General features: G+C 36.2%; 1 protein-coding gene across 1 annotated transcript in view; it reads left to right on the top strand.

Annotated features, from left to right (window-relative positions):
* LOC101890888 (uncharacterized) overlaps positions 1-17,748 on the top strand; it is a 518,720-nt gene that overhangs the window by 367,384 nt on the left and 133,588 nt on the right. The window contains exon 8 of the mRNA XM_059119171.1: positions 4,441-6,089. Within this exon, the coding sequence (XP_058975154.1) occupies positions 5,036-6,089 (1,054 nt within the window). The 5' untranslated portion in view covers positions 4,441-5,035. The remainder of the gene's footprint in view (positions 1-4,440; positions 6,090-17,748) is intronic.

The raw sequence follows: 17,748 nt of genomic DNA, 5'->3' as shown, positions 1-17,748 counted from the left end.
TGTGTACTATAATTGTACGAAAAGTACTGCTGGTATTAAACTCTAATCTTTTCATTTGTAGTTAAGCGAAGTAAATAATGGGCCAAGATTGCGAACACAATGGGTTGGGTTAAGTCTTAAATCTATATCCACAAGAGAACAATTTTTTCGTTGTTGAAGCTGAATTTCGAAACCACAACATAAGTCATGATCAGAACGTAGTTTGTTTAAATAAAGGGGTTTTCGACTCATACAGCACCCAAGTTTTTATGGAGATTTCTCTTATTAGTATCCATACTAGCCCTCTGGGTATCACTGTGCCGAGAGGGTCACTGATAGAGTATATGATGGAAGCACCAAATGTTTTTCTGGAAATTCGCACCATATGATTACGAAAAGTACCATATTTGGCATGGGAATCAAGGTAGAAGAGTAGACAGATGTAAGGAGATAGTTTTGATTCGTAGATCTTTGGTATGTGGGAATTTGTGGTAATTCATACTTATGTATACTAAATTTTGTTAGAATTGAAATTTTGGGAGAAGCAGTAGAGTTGGGACTGAGAAGTTTAGGACTGAGAAATGCAGGTAGTTTTGAAAATTCGTACTTATATGTACTAAATGGTACTAAATTTGGAATTATTTAAATTTTTAGGAGAACAGATAGTATGAAAAAATGAAATTTGGAAATAAGATTTCTATTGGATTGCAGAATGCAGGTGATTGTGAGAATTTGTACTTTTATGTACTACATGGTACTAAATGTAGTACAATTTAACGTTTTGAGAGTACAGAAATCCTATTGCACTGTAGTATTTATGTATGTAGGAAATTTTGGAAATTCATACATATGTGTACTAAATGGTACTAAATTTGATACAACTTATTTTTTGGGAGATCCGGAAGAGTTGGAATGTTAAAATTTGGCAATAAGATTACTGCCGGAGTGTATGATTGGGATATGGAGGTAGATTTGGAATTTGGTACAACTTTGAATTGGGTGAACCGATAGAGCTGGAATCCTGCAATTTGGAATTAATATTATTGTTGGATTGTAGGATTGGGGTAACCAGTGGAGTTGGAATACTGAAAATTGGAAATAAGATTTCTATTGGATTGAATGATGTATTTGATTATGGGAATTTATATTTATGTGTACTATATAGTACTAAATTTGTTACAATTTGGACCTAGGTGAACCAATAGAGGTGGTATCCTGAAATTTAGAATACGACTTCTGTCAGAGTATAGGATTAGGTTAGTTTTGGTAGATTAGGATTAGGTAGTTTTGGTAGTTTTTACATGTTAGTATTAAATTGTACTAAATTTAGTACAATTAACAACTGTGATAAACCGATGGAGCCGGAATTGTGAAAGTAGGAATGAGAGCCAGTGATGGAGTGCAGGTCAGGTTTATCAAAGGGTTATTGGAAATTTGAACTATAAATTAAGGAAATGTTCTAAAATGTTATTAACCTTCTAAAATGGTACCATTTAGTATTATGTGAACGGATAAAGCTAAATATTTTGTATGAGAATTAAGGTTGGAAAGAAAGGTTGATATATGAAGGTGGATTTGGAAATGTGTACTAAGTGTGCGAACTGTACTAAATGGTACTTAATTTAGAACTGTTTTGTAAGGTGAACGAATGAAATTAAAATTTTGTATTAGGGTTCCCGGTTGGTGGTAGATTCGTGATAAAGATATGGTTTTAAAAATGTGTACTACAACTGTCCGAAAAGTACTAAATGGTACTACCTATTGTACAATTTGGCTCTGGGTGAACTTATAATGCTTGAAATCTGAAATGTGTCATTAGGGTCACTGTTCATGTGTAGCCTGGACATATGGAGATGGTTTCGGAAATGTGTACTTTAACTGAATAGTGCTACATTTGGTAGGGGTGAAGGAATATAGATATAATTCGAAGATTTTATATTTAGATCACTGATCTGAGCTTTAAGAATCGGCGTAGGTTTGAAAATTCGTCCTTAATTTGTACGAAAAGTACTAAATTGTACTATATTTGGTATTTCGGTGAATGTTTAGGGCTGGAATTTTGAAATTTAAAATTGATGGTATCTGGGATTAATATGTAATGGTGGTTTTGGAAATGGGTACTACAACTAAATTTGGTATTGGGTGAAGGATTAGAGCCTTAATTCTGAAATTTGAAATTGATATCGCTGTTTACGTCCTATGTTTGTAGGAAAAGATCTAAATAGTTTTGTGTTGGATGAAAGGACAGGTCTGGAATCATCAAATTTGATATTGAGGTCTTTCTTGGTATCTGGAATTGAGATATGGAAATTGTTTTGAAAATGTATAATATAATTGTACGAAAAGTACTGAATGGTGCTATATTTGGTATTGAGTAAATCTATAGAGCTGGAATCCCGAAATTTGATATCTCTCTTGGTGTCTGGTTATGAGATATGGAGGTGGTTCTGGAAATATGTACAAAAATTGTACTAAATGATACTAAATTTGGCAATGAAGGAAATTACAGAGGTGAAATTCTGAAATTTGATATTAAAGTAACTGTTGGTACCTGAGGTTGAAATATGGAGATTATTTTGAAAAGGCGTACTATAATTTTTCCAAAAGTACGAAATTTGCTATTAGATGAAAGGGTAGGGTTGGAATGCTTACATTTGATATTGAGGACTCTTGTTGCTTTTGAAATTGAGATATGGAGGTGGTTGTGGAAGTGTGTACTATAATTGTTCGAAAATTACGAAATAGTACTAATTTCAATATTAGGTGAAGGAATAGGGTTGGAATCTTCAAATTTGATATTGAGGTCTCTGTTGATATCTGGTTGTGAGATATGAAGGTGGTTATGGAAACGGGGGAATGGGGCACCGGGAGAAATTACAAATTACAAAGCTGAAATCCTGAAATTTGATATTAAGGTAACTGTTGGTATCAACTTCAATTATTTTGAAATCGTGTCCTATAATTGTTCGAAAAGAACTTATTTTGGTATTAGTGAATGAATGAATTGATGAATGGACAGGGCTTAAATCCACAAATTTGATATTGAGGTCTTTGTTGGTATCTGGGATTGAAGTATGGAATTGGTATGGAATGGTTTCTACGAAAAGTACTAAGTGGTACAAAATTGGAAATTGGGTGAGGGAATAGAGCTGAAATCCCGGAATTTGATATTGAGGTCTCTGTTGGTATTGGAGATTGAGGTATGGAGGTGTTTGTGGAAATATATACAATAATTGTACTAAATGGTACTAAATTTGTTAGGGGGGGAAATTACAAAACTGAAATCCTGAAATTTGATACCAAGGTAACTGTTGCTACCTAAGTTTGAGATAGGGTTGGAATACCTTAATTTGGTATTAGGTGAAGGGATAGGGTTGGAATCCTCAAATTTGATAGAGAGACCTGTTGGCATCTGGTATCGAAATATGGAATTAATTCTGGAAATTATATACAACAAGCACTAAGTAGTACAAAATAGGGTATTGAGTGAAGGAACATATCTGGAATCCCGGAATTTGATATTGAGGTCTCTGTTGGTATTTGATATTGAGGTACGGAGGTGGTTGTGGAAATATGTACTATATTTGTAGGAAAAATACTAATTTGTGCTTAATGTGGTATTTTGTGAAGGAACAGTACTTAAACTCAGAAATTTTATATGTATGCCATTATTAGGCTCTGTGGTTCAGATATGGAGGTGGGTTCTATAGTTGTTTGAAAAGTACTGAATGGTACTAATTTTAGATCATTGATAATTTCTAAGAAGCAGAGGTGAGGATTGTTTTGAATATGCGTACTTCTGCCACAGAAACAGAATTCAACATATCGAATTTTAAATGATTCCCTTGAGAAATGATGCAAAATTATCAGAATACCGAATGTCAGGAAGTACTTAAATATGGGGATTATAAGAAAACGTGGACCTGTATAGGCAATGTTTTGCCGCAGTAGGTGGAAACCGGTAAAAACTATATTTCCTGAGTTTTTAACAATTCTGCTAGAAAATCAGCAAAATGACGAATGCCGGAAAATATTGTTGAATGAGGGCTACAGGAAAACGTGAACCTATATAGACAATAGTTTGCCACAAGAGAAAACCCATGAATGAAATTTTAAAGAATTCCTTATAAATATGTGGCTTAAATTCCTAAAATACCGAATATTGGGGGGGGGGGGGGGTGCAGGATCCCTAAGAACCAACATCTCAAATATTCAGATCAACCCGCTCAATCAAAAACAAATTGTAACGAATTAAGTACCATTTAGTACAGATGTTACACATTTCCAAAAATACTATTTATATCAACAGGAAGTACCCAAACCTAATTTTTATACCAAAGGTCAAGATTCTCTATCTCTCTTCTCGCGGTATAGAGTATATAAAGTTCGGCCCTACCGATTCAACTCCATTCTGCTTTTCCTAATTCTAAATTCTTATTCCCTTTTTCTCTCTCTTTCCAGATGACCGAAAGATGATTAAGTGGATTTGTTGAAAACAACTGCAACACTAAATGTTAAAGTCGCCAACGGTCTAATTGAATAATGACAAGGCTACAAACGGCAAGCGAATCAATTACAAGGATAACACCAAACGTTGTGGTTGCAAAAGCAAATTCCCCGGCAATTGTTGCCAGTAAATGGAACAGCAGAACCATTGTCAACGAAAAACCCAAAAGTGAAAAGAAGACTATTGGATTGCAGCAGTTTAGTTGCGACACCACACCATCATACATCCTACCCGACAGCAACGAGAACGGGCAAACAACCAAAAAAACAGTTCCAACCAAAAAAATATTCATTGCAGTTATAAAAGGATTTTAGCCAGGCTAACCAAACCAAACTCAAAACGAAAAAAAAGCAAAAGCAAAACCGAGAAAAATAAAGTCTATGGAAATCCTATTAAAACAAAGTGAACCACCATTGCCGCCGCCGCCGCCGTTGTTGCCGCCATCTCGTTTGACAGCCTCAACAGAAGCAACAACACCAACACCCACAACAACACAGTCTTCTCTGTCCTACAACGTGAAGTTGACAAGCTGTAGTTGTTGCAGTGATAATGAGGAAATTAGTTATTTGCCTTTTAGTATTTGGGCTCTATGCAATACAGACAGTGGGACACATGAACAGTGACCCAGCGCCAGGACGTTCACCGGGACCACCTGTGCCATTAGACGTTGCTGTTGCCACAGCCATCCCAGCCAAGGTGGTGGGAGAAGAAAAACAACAGCAGCAGCAGAACAATGTGAAAATTGTAAATAACGATAGCCATTATAGCAATTACAACAACAACAATAACAAGTTTACTTACAACAACAACAAGAACAACAGCACCGAGGAGAGTAATGACAAAGACAACGAAGATGTTTCCTCCGCCAACAATGACACATTCTCAATACCCCTTGAAGACCAGACCTCAGATTTAGATAACAGCAACAACAGCAACAATGGGGATAAGGGCCATCAGGACGAAGTAACATCCAATGAACCAATCACACCCAGTTCTTCGTTTTCTTCACAAGAAGTAGAAGAGGAACAAGCCGAAACAATTAATTTCCAATTAACAAAAACTGAAAATGCAAAGGACAGCAACCCTGAAAATGACCATCCTCGAAGTGGGGATGAGGGAAATAAGGCAGAGGCCCTATTTAGCAGGGCAGCAGAAGAGAATTTGCCTGAGCTGACAACTACATATGTCAGTGTTGAAAAACCACTGACCCCACCAGCTAAATCTCTCAATAATGACCAGATTTTACAACAAGAACAACAAGAAGAACATGAACCCATAATGTCAGCATCATATTCCGAACAAGCTACTGTCCAAGAGGATGTGGCAGAGAAATCAAAGAAGTTCTCATCACCCACAATGGCCAGTGTGATGAATTCATGTCGCTCCGAACTTGATAATTTTCTTAGTGATGCCAACGTGATTGATGTCGATGATGATGATGTAGCTGACACTGGTGCAACCATGTCAAACATTGTCAACAACACCAAATTCAATGTTCCCACAATGCCCCCGCATCGGGCCATGCAAATAGAATTACATCTGCACCATGATGTCTTCGATACCTCCAGCGAATTTGGCATCAATTGCGGTCTACTCTATAAAGGTAAGTGCAAAAATGTTCGATATCCGTTTCTATTCAATTACAACATTTCACCAAAATGGTTTTGTGGTCAAAAAAATTCTAAAAACCAAAAAAACCCTTTTATTTTCATTTTGTGGTCTGGTCTCTAAAGAGAAATGGCTTTCAATTACTCATGACCAAAATAGTAAGCTTTGGAGTAGATTTGATGCTAATGACCGTATGAAAAATGTAGTTAATGTGTGTACCATTAGCAGATTGTTGGTTTTCTGGGGGGTTTAGATCTTCCACTTAATTTATGTGAGTTTACATGGCAGGAATAAGTAAAATGTCAATTTTAATAGGTCGATTTTTGCCAATTTCCTTTTTCCACACATAACGAGCTTATTATTCTGTCTGAAGATGGCATGATAAATTTGACTTGGTATACAGTTTTTGCCATAAAATTTGTTTGTCTTTTTTGAACAAAACTATGGAGGTAATATCCATTGCTATGTAGCCGAGCCATTTTTATAAGACTCCAATCTGTTTTTTTTTTTTTTTTTTTTTTTTTTGACAGATCTGATTCCAAATCAAGTTATGTAAGTAGAAAAGTAGCTAAGTTTGAAACTTGAAAAATTAAAAGAAACTTAAAAAATTTAAAAAACAATTAGTAAAGAAAACCAAAAATCGGGTGGGCCGCCTATATGATACCCTACACCACTGTGCATATTTAGTAGAGCTTCCGTAACAAACGAATTTATTTTAAGTAGAGTTCATGATATTACTTGGGGAAGGATTATATTAAACAAGTAAAAAAGCAGTAAGTTTGGCCGGGCCGAACTTTGTATACCCTCCGCCATTTGGAACGAATTAGGACATTTTCAAAAAATAAAAATAAAATCCATTAAAAATTCTGATAAAATCTTGGAAATTGCCGATATATTGTGGATCTATATAGACAAATCTATGTCTAGGGATAAAGTACTCACAAATAACTCCCTGTATAGAATTTAAGACAATTCCGTTTAAAAATGTGGCTAAAATCATCAAAATACCGAATATCGGGGGGTACTGTTATATGTGGACTATATAATATCGTGGACCTATATAGTTAATTCTCTTTCAACGAATAAAGTACTCACAAAGAACTCGTTGTGCGACCATTCCATTGGAAAATGTGGCTAAAATCATCAAAATCCCAAATATCGGGGGATACCGTTATATGTGGTTTATACTGTATTTTGGACCTATATAGACAATTCCCTTTCAGGGGATAAAATGCTCACAAGGAACCCCTTGTGTAGAGTTTTAGGCAATTCCGTCGAAAAATGCGGCTAAAATCATCAAAATACCGAAAATCGGGGGTACCGTTATATGGGGGATATACGATATCGTGGACCTATATAGACAATTCTCTTTCAGGGGATAAAGTACCCACAAATAACTCCTTGTGTAGATTTTTATATCATTCCATTAGAAAATGCGGCTAAAATCATCAAAATACCGAATATCGGGGGTACCGTTATATGGGCGCTATACGATATCGTGGACTTATATGGATAATTCTCGGCCAAGGGATAAAGTACTCACAAATAACTCCTTGTGTAGATTTTTATACCATTCCATTAGAAAATGTGGCTAAAATCTTCAAAATACCGAATATCGGGGGGTACCCCTAGATGAGGGCTATACGATATCGTGGACCGATATAGCCCATCTTCGAACTTGACCTGCTTGACCTAGACAAAAGAGAGATCTGAGCAAAATTTTTTTTATCTTAGTTCGTTTAGCCTGTAGCGTGATTACAACAGACGGACGGGGCTGCACAAAATGGAAACGTACGGCCAGAAATTCACTCCATTTGGCCTAATAGGAACCATTATTTAAACAATAAACCTGAAGTCGGATTAAGGATATATATGGGAGCTATACCCAAAACTAAGCCGTTGTCGATAAAATTTGGCAAATGTGTTTCCGAGCTCTATAAGATATCTGGTACTAAATATGATTGTTGTTGAATGGATACTACGAATGTGAGGGATAAAACAAGTATATGCGAGCTATAGCTATATATGAACCGATTTACACCAAATTTGAAGTACTGGTTTATAGGATGAATTCAATCGTAATTGCCGAAATTCCGCCAATTTGGGCTGATATCGGATCAAAATATATATAAGAGCTATATTCAAATCTGAACCAATCTCCACAAAATTTGACAGGGCATTTTCGAGCAGTATCTGATGTCCGGTACCAAATATCATTCTTCTGGAGTGCATAAACGTAAACTCCCAAATCGGATGAAACATATATATGGAAGCAATAGCTGTATCTGAACCGATTTTCTCCAAATTTGATTTACTTGCTTCTAGACTGAATTCGATGGGATGTACCAAAATACAGGTCATTTGGACTGATATTGGCTATTTGGTGCACATTAACCCGAAATCGTTTGAGGATATATATGGGAGCTATATCCAAATCTAAACTGATCTCGACAAAATGTTAAACACTTATTTCTGAGCTGTTTCTGATATCTAGTACCAAAGACTATTGTTGTGGAGTGCATATTACGACTTTAAACCCCAAATCGGATAAAACATATATATGGGAGCTATAGCTATATCTGAATCAATTTTCACCAAATTTGATGTATTTGCTTCTAGACTGAATTCGGCCGAATATACCAAAATACAGGTCATTTGGACTTATATTGGCTATTTTGTGCACAATTAATCCGAAATCGGTTGAAGATATATGGGAGCTATATCTAACTCTGATCCGATTATCACCAATTTCAATAGGGTTCATCCTTGGGCCAAACAAATATTGTTTGAAAAATTTAATCTCAACCGGATAATAACTTCGACCTGCATTTTGTTCACAAGAATACATGGAGGGACGGAATGACATGAGTAAATCGATTCAGAAAGTGATTCTATGAAGATACTCATAAGTAACTATGGGTCTATCTCGCTTCCTTCCCCATGTTACAAAAAAATGCATAAAGACATAATGTCCTTACCTCTATGTGGTGTAGGGTATAAAAATATCTCTGAGAAAATGTCGCCCAAGTGAAATCCGTTACATGGTGATAATACGAAGACCCTACATAGTATGGTGGAGGGTATAAAATAAGCCTCAACCAGGATTTTGCGCGTGATATATTCCTTTAGAACTTGATGTGGTGTCCATTGGAACTGCGATTTTCGAATTTCGAAAAAGGAAAGTTGTGCTGAATGTGCCAGTTTACAGAACTGAATTTCTATTCCTTCACCGAATACCAAATTTTGTAACATTTAGTACACATATCAAAAACAATCCACATCTCTCCATCCTAAACACCAACAATTACCCAAAATTAGTACAATTAATACTATCCGAACAATTATAGTACGCATTCGCAAAACCTTTTACATATTTCGATTTCAGACACCAACAGAGACCTCAATATTAAACTTGAGGATTCCAGCCCTGTCGTTTCACCCAAAAACCATATTTAGTACCATTTTGTACTTTTTGTACAAATATAGAACGCATTTCCAAATCTCAAACATAGATAAAATCCAATTCCAGCATTGTATCTCCGCCCCTTCACCCAAAATTAAATTAAATACCATTTGGTGAAACTCGTACAACTATAGTTAATATTTGCAAAACCAGTTCCATAAACAATATCGTCCACTCCCACACAAAATGTCGAAATTTTCAAAAAATATATTTTCTGCACAGAAAGAAAAAAGATAATCCGATTTTGCTCCAACTTTAAAAATCCTAATATTTCCGTCAGTGCTACGTCAGGTGGACAATATCGGTCCACTCCCTCATATTTTTTTGCTCAGAAAGAAAAACGATAATCCGATTTTGTTCCAACTTTGCAGATCCTGATATTACAACTCTTATAAAATTTGATTTAAGAGTCCGATTGTCTTCAATTTTCATACATCGCAAGTTCTGGTGCCATAGAATAGATCGGTCCACTCCTTCTGGTATCTTCCCCAAAAAAAGTCAAAATTTTCAAAAAAAAAAAAAAAAAAAAAAATCTGCATAGAAAGAGAAGTAATAATCCGAATTTACTCCAACTTTGCAAGCCCTAATATTTGCATCAGTTCTAGGTCAGGTGCAAAGATGAATTATATTGGTCAACTCCATCAAGTGCCTCCCCCACAAAGGGTAAAAATTTTGAATAATTATATCTTATTAAATGTGATGTAAGAATCCAATTGTCTCAAAATTCCACACACCTTAATATTTTCAATAACCCAAGGTCTGTTGTGAAGATGGAATACAACGGTTCACTCCTTCTGGTATTTTAAATATCCATTAAGCTCATAAAACGCTAAATTAACATCCGATTCCATTTAGTCTTGGCACATCTGAATATTTCTATCAACACAGGATCTGTTATAACCAGTAAAGAAAGTATTAAAGTCGGGCGGGGCCGACTTTATGATACCCTACACCACTTTGCTAATTTACTAGAGCTACACATAACAATTAAAAGTTTTTATTGGAGAGTTCAATCATACACGCTACGATTATAATTATAATTTAAAGTTCAAAAGACTAAATATGCCGAAGCATTTGTATCTTTTAAATTCGGACTTGTATTGTCCATTTGGTGCACAATTAATTTGAAATCGGATAAAGATATATATGGGAGCTATATCCAAATCGGAACCGATCTCGATAAAATTCGGCAAAAATATTTCTTAGTGGTATTTGATATATTTCCCTGAAAATCGTTGTTACGGAGTGCATATTACGGCTGTGGGTAACAAATATAACAAATCGGATGAACAGTATATATGGAAGCTATAGCTATATCTGAACCGATATTCACCAAATTTGACATACTAGCTTCTACACTCAATTCGGTCATAAGTGCCAAATTCCATCCCATTTGGACAAATATTAGACGTTTGGTGCACAAAAAAGGGTAAATCGGACGAAGTTATATATGGGAGCTATATCCAAATCTGAACCGATCTCGATAAAATTTAACAAAGGTATTTCTGAGCTGCATTTGATATATTTCCCCAAATATTGTTGTTACAGAATGCATATTACGGCTGCGGAGGACAAAAATAACAAATCGATGAACAATATATATGGGAGCTATAGCTATATTTGAACCGATTTCGATCAAATTTGGCATACTTTTTCAGGTTGTATGTGCAAAATTCCATACTATTTGGGCAAATATTAGACGTTTGGTGCACAAAAAAGGGCAAATCGGACGAAGATATATATGGGAGCTATATCTAAATTTTGACCGATTATCTCCAATTTCAATAGGGTTCGTCCTTGAGCCAAACAAATGATATGTGCAAAATTTCATCTGGATAGGGCAATAAATGCGAACTTTGTTACAAAAATACATGGACAGATGGACGGCCAGACGGACGGACGGACATGCATAAAACGACTCAGAATGTGATTCTATGCAGATCATCAAAAGGAACTATGGGTCTATCTCGTTTCCTTTTGCCTGTTACAAACAAATGCACAAAGACATAATACCCTGACCACCTTGTGGTGTAGGGTATAAAAGCGGTAAAGATTGCACCATTCCTATTGGTACCTCCCCCACAAGAATCAAATTTTTGAAAAATCAAAACGTTTATAAAATCCTAAATATATTCACTAACAAAAGATCTGTTGCAAAGATGGGATATATCGTTCCACCCTTCTGGTACCTCCCCCACAAAAGCTCTCCTCAAACACATACGGTATTGCTAATACAATATCTGTTGTGCAGATGCTATATATCTGTGAATCCCTTCTGGTACCTCATTCACAAAGGTCACAATTTTCAATACTTTTATCTGTCATAACTCGCAATACAAGTCAGCGATTCTTGACAATTTGCTATATCTAAATATATCTTTATTGACAGAAACCTGAGATGAATATGGAATTTATGATTTTTAATAAATTGGATATAAATGTTCGATTTTCTTGTAATATTGCTCATACCAATCGACTATATCTAACATTTTCTAAAAATTATCATATATGTCAAGTAAAGTGAAGGGAATTACCAATATAGACCTAACCTGGCGCGTCGCAATATTTATATCATTTTTATTTAGGCCCGATATGAAATGGCCAATATTGGCCCATTCCTTTGGAAACTACTCCATAAGGGATTAAACATTTGAATAATCATAACAGAAGTCAAAATATTTTTAAGTAATCGTACATTGGCTGAGGGTATACATCTGTCGGCAAAACCGACAGATGCTCTTTATTCAATTTTTACATCGATCAAATATCGATAATTTCTGATATTGGGAATTATGACAGATTTTCCAATGTTATTATTAATTTGGTATATGGAATTCGCCATGGGTTCGCAAAAGAGATAATCGAAAAGGAAACAAGTAAGCAAAGGCTGTAGTCGAGCGGGGCCGACCATGTGATACCCTACAACACTACAATATGTTCCAAGTCCCCTTATATCCAAATCCATTTTGGAAGATTTCGTTTTTTGAAATTATGTCACCAGGGACATTTGCCCAATATTTTTGCAAACCATCGTGCTTTTAGTTGTGTGGTCCATTTTACAGCTAAATCTTCTCTGTCCTTAACTCTCTTCTCAGACGTGTCGATTGGCTTCAATTGTGTAATCACGAATTTTTTTCTGCTTTTGGTTCATTTGAAACCCTAAATATTTTGCGTAAGTAAGAGGCCCCTCTGTATGTCCAAATTTAGACTCATCTATATGACATGCTTAACTACGATATTTAGCTATATTCGTCAACGTCAAATTAAAAGTTAGAAATTCGTCTTTTGTGCATTTCGGATATCGCCTGCAAATAATGTTGGTAATTTTCCACACAAAAGTAGTGGTCCATTCTACCCGCTGTCCTTAACTCTAACTTCATGCGCGATTTCGTGTCCATTAGTTTCTATTTGTGACCTTTATAACTGCTGCAAAATCAGGAACATTTTTTGTTGTTGGTCCAGTTCAACCCCTAAAAATATTGCGGACATCTCTGAAAAAATAGGCCTAGCCCTTCTGAGTCTAACCCAGGCCTTATGAAAATTTTCGTGAGGATCGGACGATAATTGTAATCTGTATATAATAACCTGTGTTGCAAGGTGAAAAAATATTACAAAATATACACTTCAATATTGTAAGTCAAATTGAAAAAATCACATGCGATAAAAAATATGAAAATAAAAAATGTCACAAAATATTACAAAATCTATATTAACATCATTATTGGCATATTTGTATGCGATTTTTTTAGATTTTATACTTTTACATCAAGAGGGCATTCTGAATTGACAAAATTTGTCAAAATCGGTCCAGCCGTTCTTGAGATATAAGCATTCTAGCTAACATCCTCTTCCTTTGTATAAATATTTCGTTATATATATCCGATATATTTACTATCGGCATCTACGTTATGGTCAGAATTGACCTGTTCACCTATTTGTGATTTCGCTGTTATTAAAATATTAGCGGTTTAATAAAAAAATTGACTTTTTTTAACAGAAATGTTATGGTCTGTTTCACCCACTAAATATTACCCGATGACCACCAAAATCGGAAGGCTTCTGCCCAGCCCTTAGCTCTAGTCCAATGCTAACTTCCACTTCGATTGGTCCTGTAGAGCAACTGCAAAACCAGGAAATTTTTCAATTTTTGGTCCATTTCAACCCCTAAATATCATGCGATCATCTCCAAAAGAAATAAATAGAATAGAACCCATTCTGACCTAAACCCCACCTCCATTTTAAATTTCGTGCGACCTGTAGAGTGATTACAAATTAACATGGACAGACGGACGGACATACATAGCTAGGATGTACTTTCCTATGTGGGAAACCAATATTTCGAGGTGTTACATAATTTTTGGCCCAATCAAACTTATAATACCCCCAACACATAGTGTTGTAGGGTATAAATACTTACTAAAAGACCAAAAACGAATTTCTATATACCGAATATTTACCAAGTTTGTTTTGAAAATACGTACAAAAAGTGTACAAAAAGTGCTAAAAGTTCCACATGGAGGTGGGATTATCCACTCTTAATTTTTTTATGGTTGTTGTCTAATATCTTTAAAATATTCTAAACTAAATTAAAGGAGATAAATTAGAAGGTAGTAGTAATTAACATGTGTAAGGCAGAACACTCCCTGACTCTTAAAGCTTTCACTACAATAATTTTGACCGATTATCTTTTAATATAAAATAAAATAATTATTCGATTTAATGAAGTAAATTAAAATATACAAACATCCACAAACAAATATTTTCTCATTTAAATTTCCCATGTCAATCTCCCGCACTTTTAAACAAATATGTTATTCATAAATTCCAACATTAAATAAGACAATACCCCCACCCATGCAAGCAATAGACCCCCATTAGCTTTTGGCGATATTTGGATTATGTTAATATTGTTGATATTTTTCTCCAACATTTTTCCTCTACGTAAATATATTCGTGTTAGAAAAAATAAATAAATGGGGAGAGAGAAAAACAAATGCAAAAAAAAAAAAAAAAAAAAAAACAAATTCTAACATCCTCTTCAATCCTGACAGCCATGAGTGGCATCAGCAGACTGATGTCATGAGTGTGGACGGGTGGTTAGCTGGCTGGCTGACTGACTGGCTCGTTGGTTGGTTGGGTGATTGTCGAAGGGATAAAAACAGCAAATTATATGCATAATTGAGAATTGACACTTTACACTTGTTGTCTAGCAGAGAGTACAGCTATCTGGCATTCAATCACTCTTCAGCAAAGACATACAAAAACACAGAGGCACAGCGGCGCACAGTTACACCAACACATACTTAAACATTAGTTTGCCAACATCGATTATTGTCAATCATCAACAGTAACTTAGAGATACAAAAAAAAAAAAAAAAACAGCCAATGACAATAAGGCTTAAAAAGTCATCAAGTGTTCCATTGAATATTGTGTGTGTCTGTATGTGTGTAATCAATAGAAGGGGCTGCGGGGGCAAGGCAGAAATCAAGTGGTTAACGTGACCTAATCATCTTATACGGCAACAGTGTTGGCTGAGACATTAAATGTAAATGTATGTGTCTTGTTTTAAAGGATTGTAAATAATTTCGGTTTGTCTTAAATAAGTAGAAAAAAGAGATCAATTTATTTCAGGAAAATAGATCATAAAAAGTGATAGTGGAGCAATCAAATTTAGTTCCAAATTCGATGGACAATATTGCATCGATCTTTAATGCGAAAAAATGGAAGCCACAAGAGTAGAATAATACATAAGTTCGCACACTTAATACTTAATACAAATTTACTTTTCAACCTTGCTTATCAGCCAAATTTCAGGTTTTTAGGTCCATCCGTACACGTAGTGTAACGTGGTTTTCTCGTCGGCTGAGGTAAGCTCAGCTGTACCCAGCGTCTCCATAAGGTCCCACTAAACCTTATGAAATAATAAGAGTAGATTTCTCCCTTTCCTGGGGGTAAAATCGGATGTTTTATTGATCTTTAATGCTAAATTACAATGAAATTCGATAATATAAAGATGGAATATAGGATGGGAAATGGACTTCGGAGATGTTCGTGACTTCAAGGTCGGGAATTCGATGTTAACTCGTATCGTAGGCAGAAAGATGATGTCGGGTGTACACAATGAGTACTCGGGTTGTTGATGTAAGGTGTGATTAGTCGACGACTTGAAGGCGATCGGATACTCGGGGAGGTTGATTGTGGGGAAGATCGGGTGACGCCTACGTTAACGATTTGAAGGTAATCGGGAACTTGTGTTCGTCGGTTGTCGACGATCAGGAATTACGATGATTGTGTTCGGGTGATGCGTTCTGTTGACGATTTGAAGGTAATCGGGAACTTGTGGTCGTCGGTTAGACTATTTCGATGATTGCGTTCGAGTGTTGCGGGCTGTTGACGATTTGAAGGTAATCGGGAACTTATGGTCGTTGACGATTTGAAGGTAATCGGGAACTTGTGGTCGTCGGTTGTCGACGATTAGATATTACGATGTTTGTGTTAGGGTGATGAGGGTTGTTGACGGTTTAAAGGTAATCGGGAGCAGCTGTCCAGGTCTTCCTGAGCGGATTGAGATTCGTACTGGTTCGGCAGCTCGTTAAGGGTGGATTCGGCAACCGATGCGTTAGGCTTTGTATATGGATCGGGGCTCGTTCGGATTTGGCAGCTCGTTGAAGGTAGATTCGACAACCGATGCATTACGTTTTGTAGATGGATCGTGGCTCGATCGGCAGCTCGGGTTTTTGTTTTTCGGGTCGGCTACAGGGGCGAGGTAACTAGCCTAACTACGATTCTATAACTACGTCTAATCTACTACCAACGTTCGACTATAATACGGAACAGCGAGCCGAAACTCCTGTGGAACAGCGAGACGAAGCTCCTGTGGAACAGCGAGCCGAAGCTCCTGTGGAACAGCGAGCCGACGCTCCTGTAGAACAGCGAGCCGAAGCTCCTGTGGAATAGCGAGCCGAAGCTCCTGTGGAACAGCGAGCCGAAACTCCTGTGTAAATGAATTACCAGCCATTCAACTTAATGAGAGCCAGTCTTGAAAAAAGTATTCCCGACTAAAGCTTTTGTTAGTCGGAGGACGGAGGATGATCTTTAGAAAATCACTAGCTACCCTTTGGCAAGCTCCTGCAGTAGTAAGCCTGCCTATCGCACCTCAAAACGAACACTATATGTGACCGGTTCTACCAAGTCATTGCGAATTTTTAGTCGTGATTCTCATACCAATTTTAAAGTTTCTGGCTCTATCCATTCACATAATACAATTTTAGAAATTCAACACCATCATAGACGTTTTCGTAACCTCAATCCTTTCTAACTCAGCTCATTTCCTTTGTCCAAGTATTCAATTATTAGCACATTTTAGTAGTTTTCGTACACTTTTAGTACAAATTTCCAAAAAAGCTTAGTTCGACCAGGCCGAACTTTTAATACCTTCCACAACTTGAAAATTTTTAAAGAAATTCCGAAAACTACCACTTAAATGAAAACCATTATATGAGGGTTATACGAAGACGTGGACCTGTTAACGATTCTTTTTGCCATAGGCTGTAGTACCCATTACGATCTTCAAATTCGAAATTTGAAACAGTTCCAAAGAATAATGTCGCTAAAATCATGAAAATACGCAATATCGGAAATTTGAAATAATTCCGATGAAAATATTCGGTAAGATCATGAAAATACCGAATATCGGAAGGAACCGTTATATAGGGGCTATACGAAAAAGTGGACCTGCACAGACTATTTTCTGTCTTAGGCTATAGTATCCATTACGAACTTCAAATACCAAATTTGAAACATTTCCAGCGAATAATGTCGCTAAAATCATAAAAATATCGAATATCGGAAGGTACCGTTATATGGGGGCGCGGTTTTCTGATTTTTATACCCTACACCACACAGTGTTAAGGGTATTATGTCTTTGTGCATTTGTTTGCAACATGGAGAAGGAAACGAGATATACCCATAGTTCCTTTTGGTGATCAGCATAGAATCACATTTCGAGTCGATTTATACATGTCCGTCCGTCTGTCCATATATTATACCCTACACCACAAGGTGGTCAGGGTATTATGTCTTTGTGCATTTGTTTGTAACAGGCAGAAGGAAACGAGATAGACCCATAGTTCCTTTTGATGATCTGCATAGAATCACATTCTGAGTCGATTTATGAATGTCCGTCCGTCC

The sequence above is a fragment of the Musca domestica genome, unplaced genomic scaffold (genome assembly GCF_030504385.1).
Source record: "Musca domestica strain aabys unplaced genomic scaffold, Musca_domestica.polishedcontigs.V.1.1 14, whole genome shotgun sequence".
Taxonomy (NCBI): Eukaryota; Metazoa; Arthropoda; class Insecta; order Diptera; family Muscidae; genus Musca; species Musca domestica.
The sequence above is the reverse complement of the archived record's forward strand: the minus strand, read 5'-3'. Positions and strand labels throughout refer to the sequence as shown.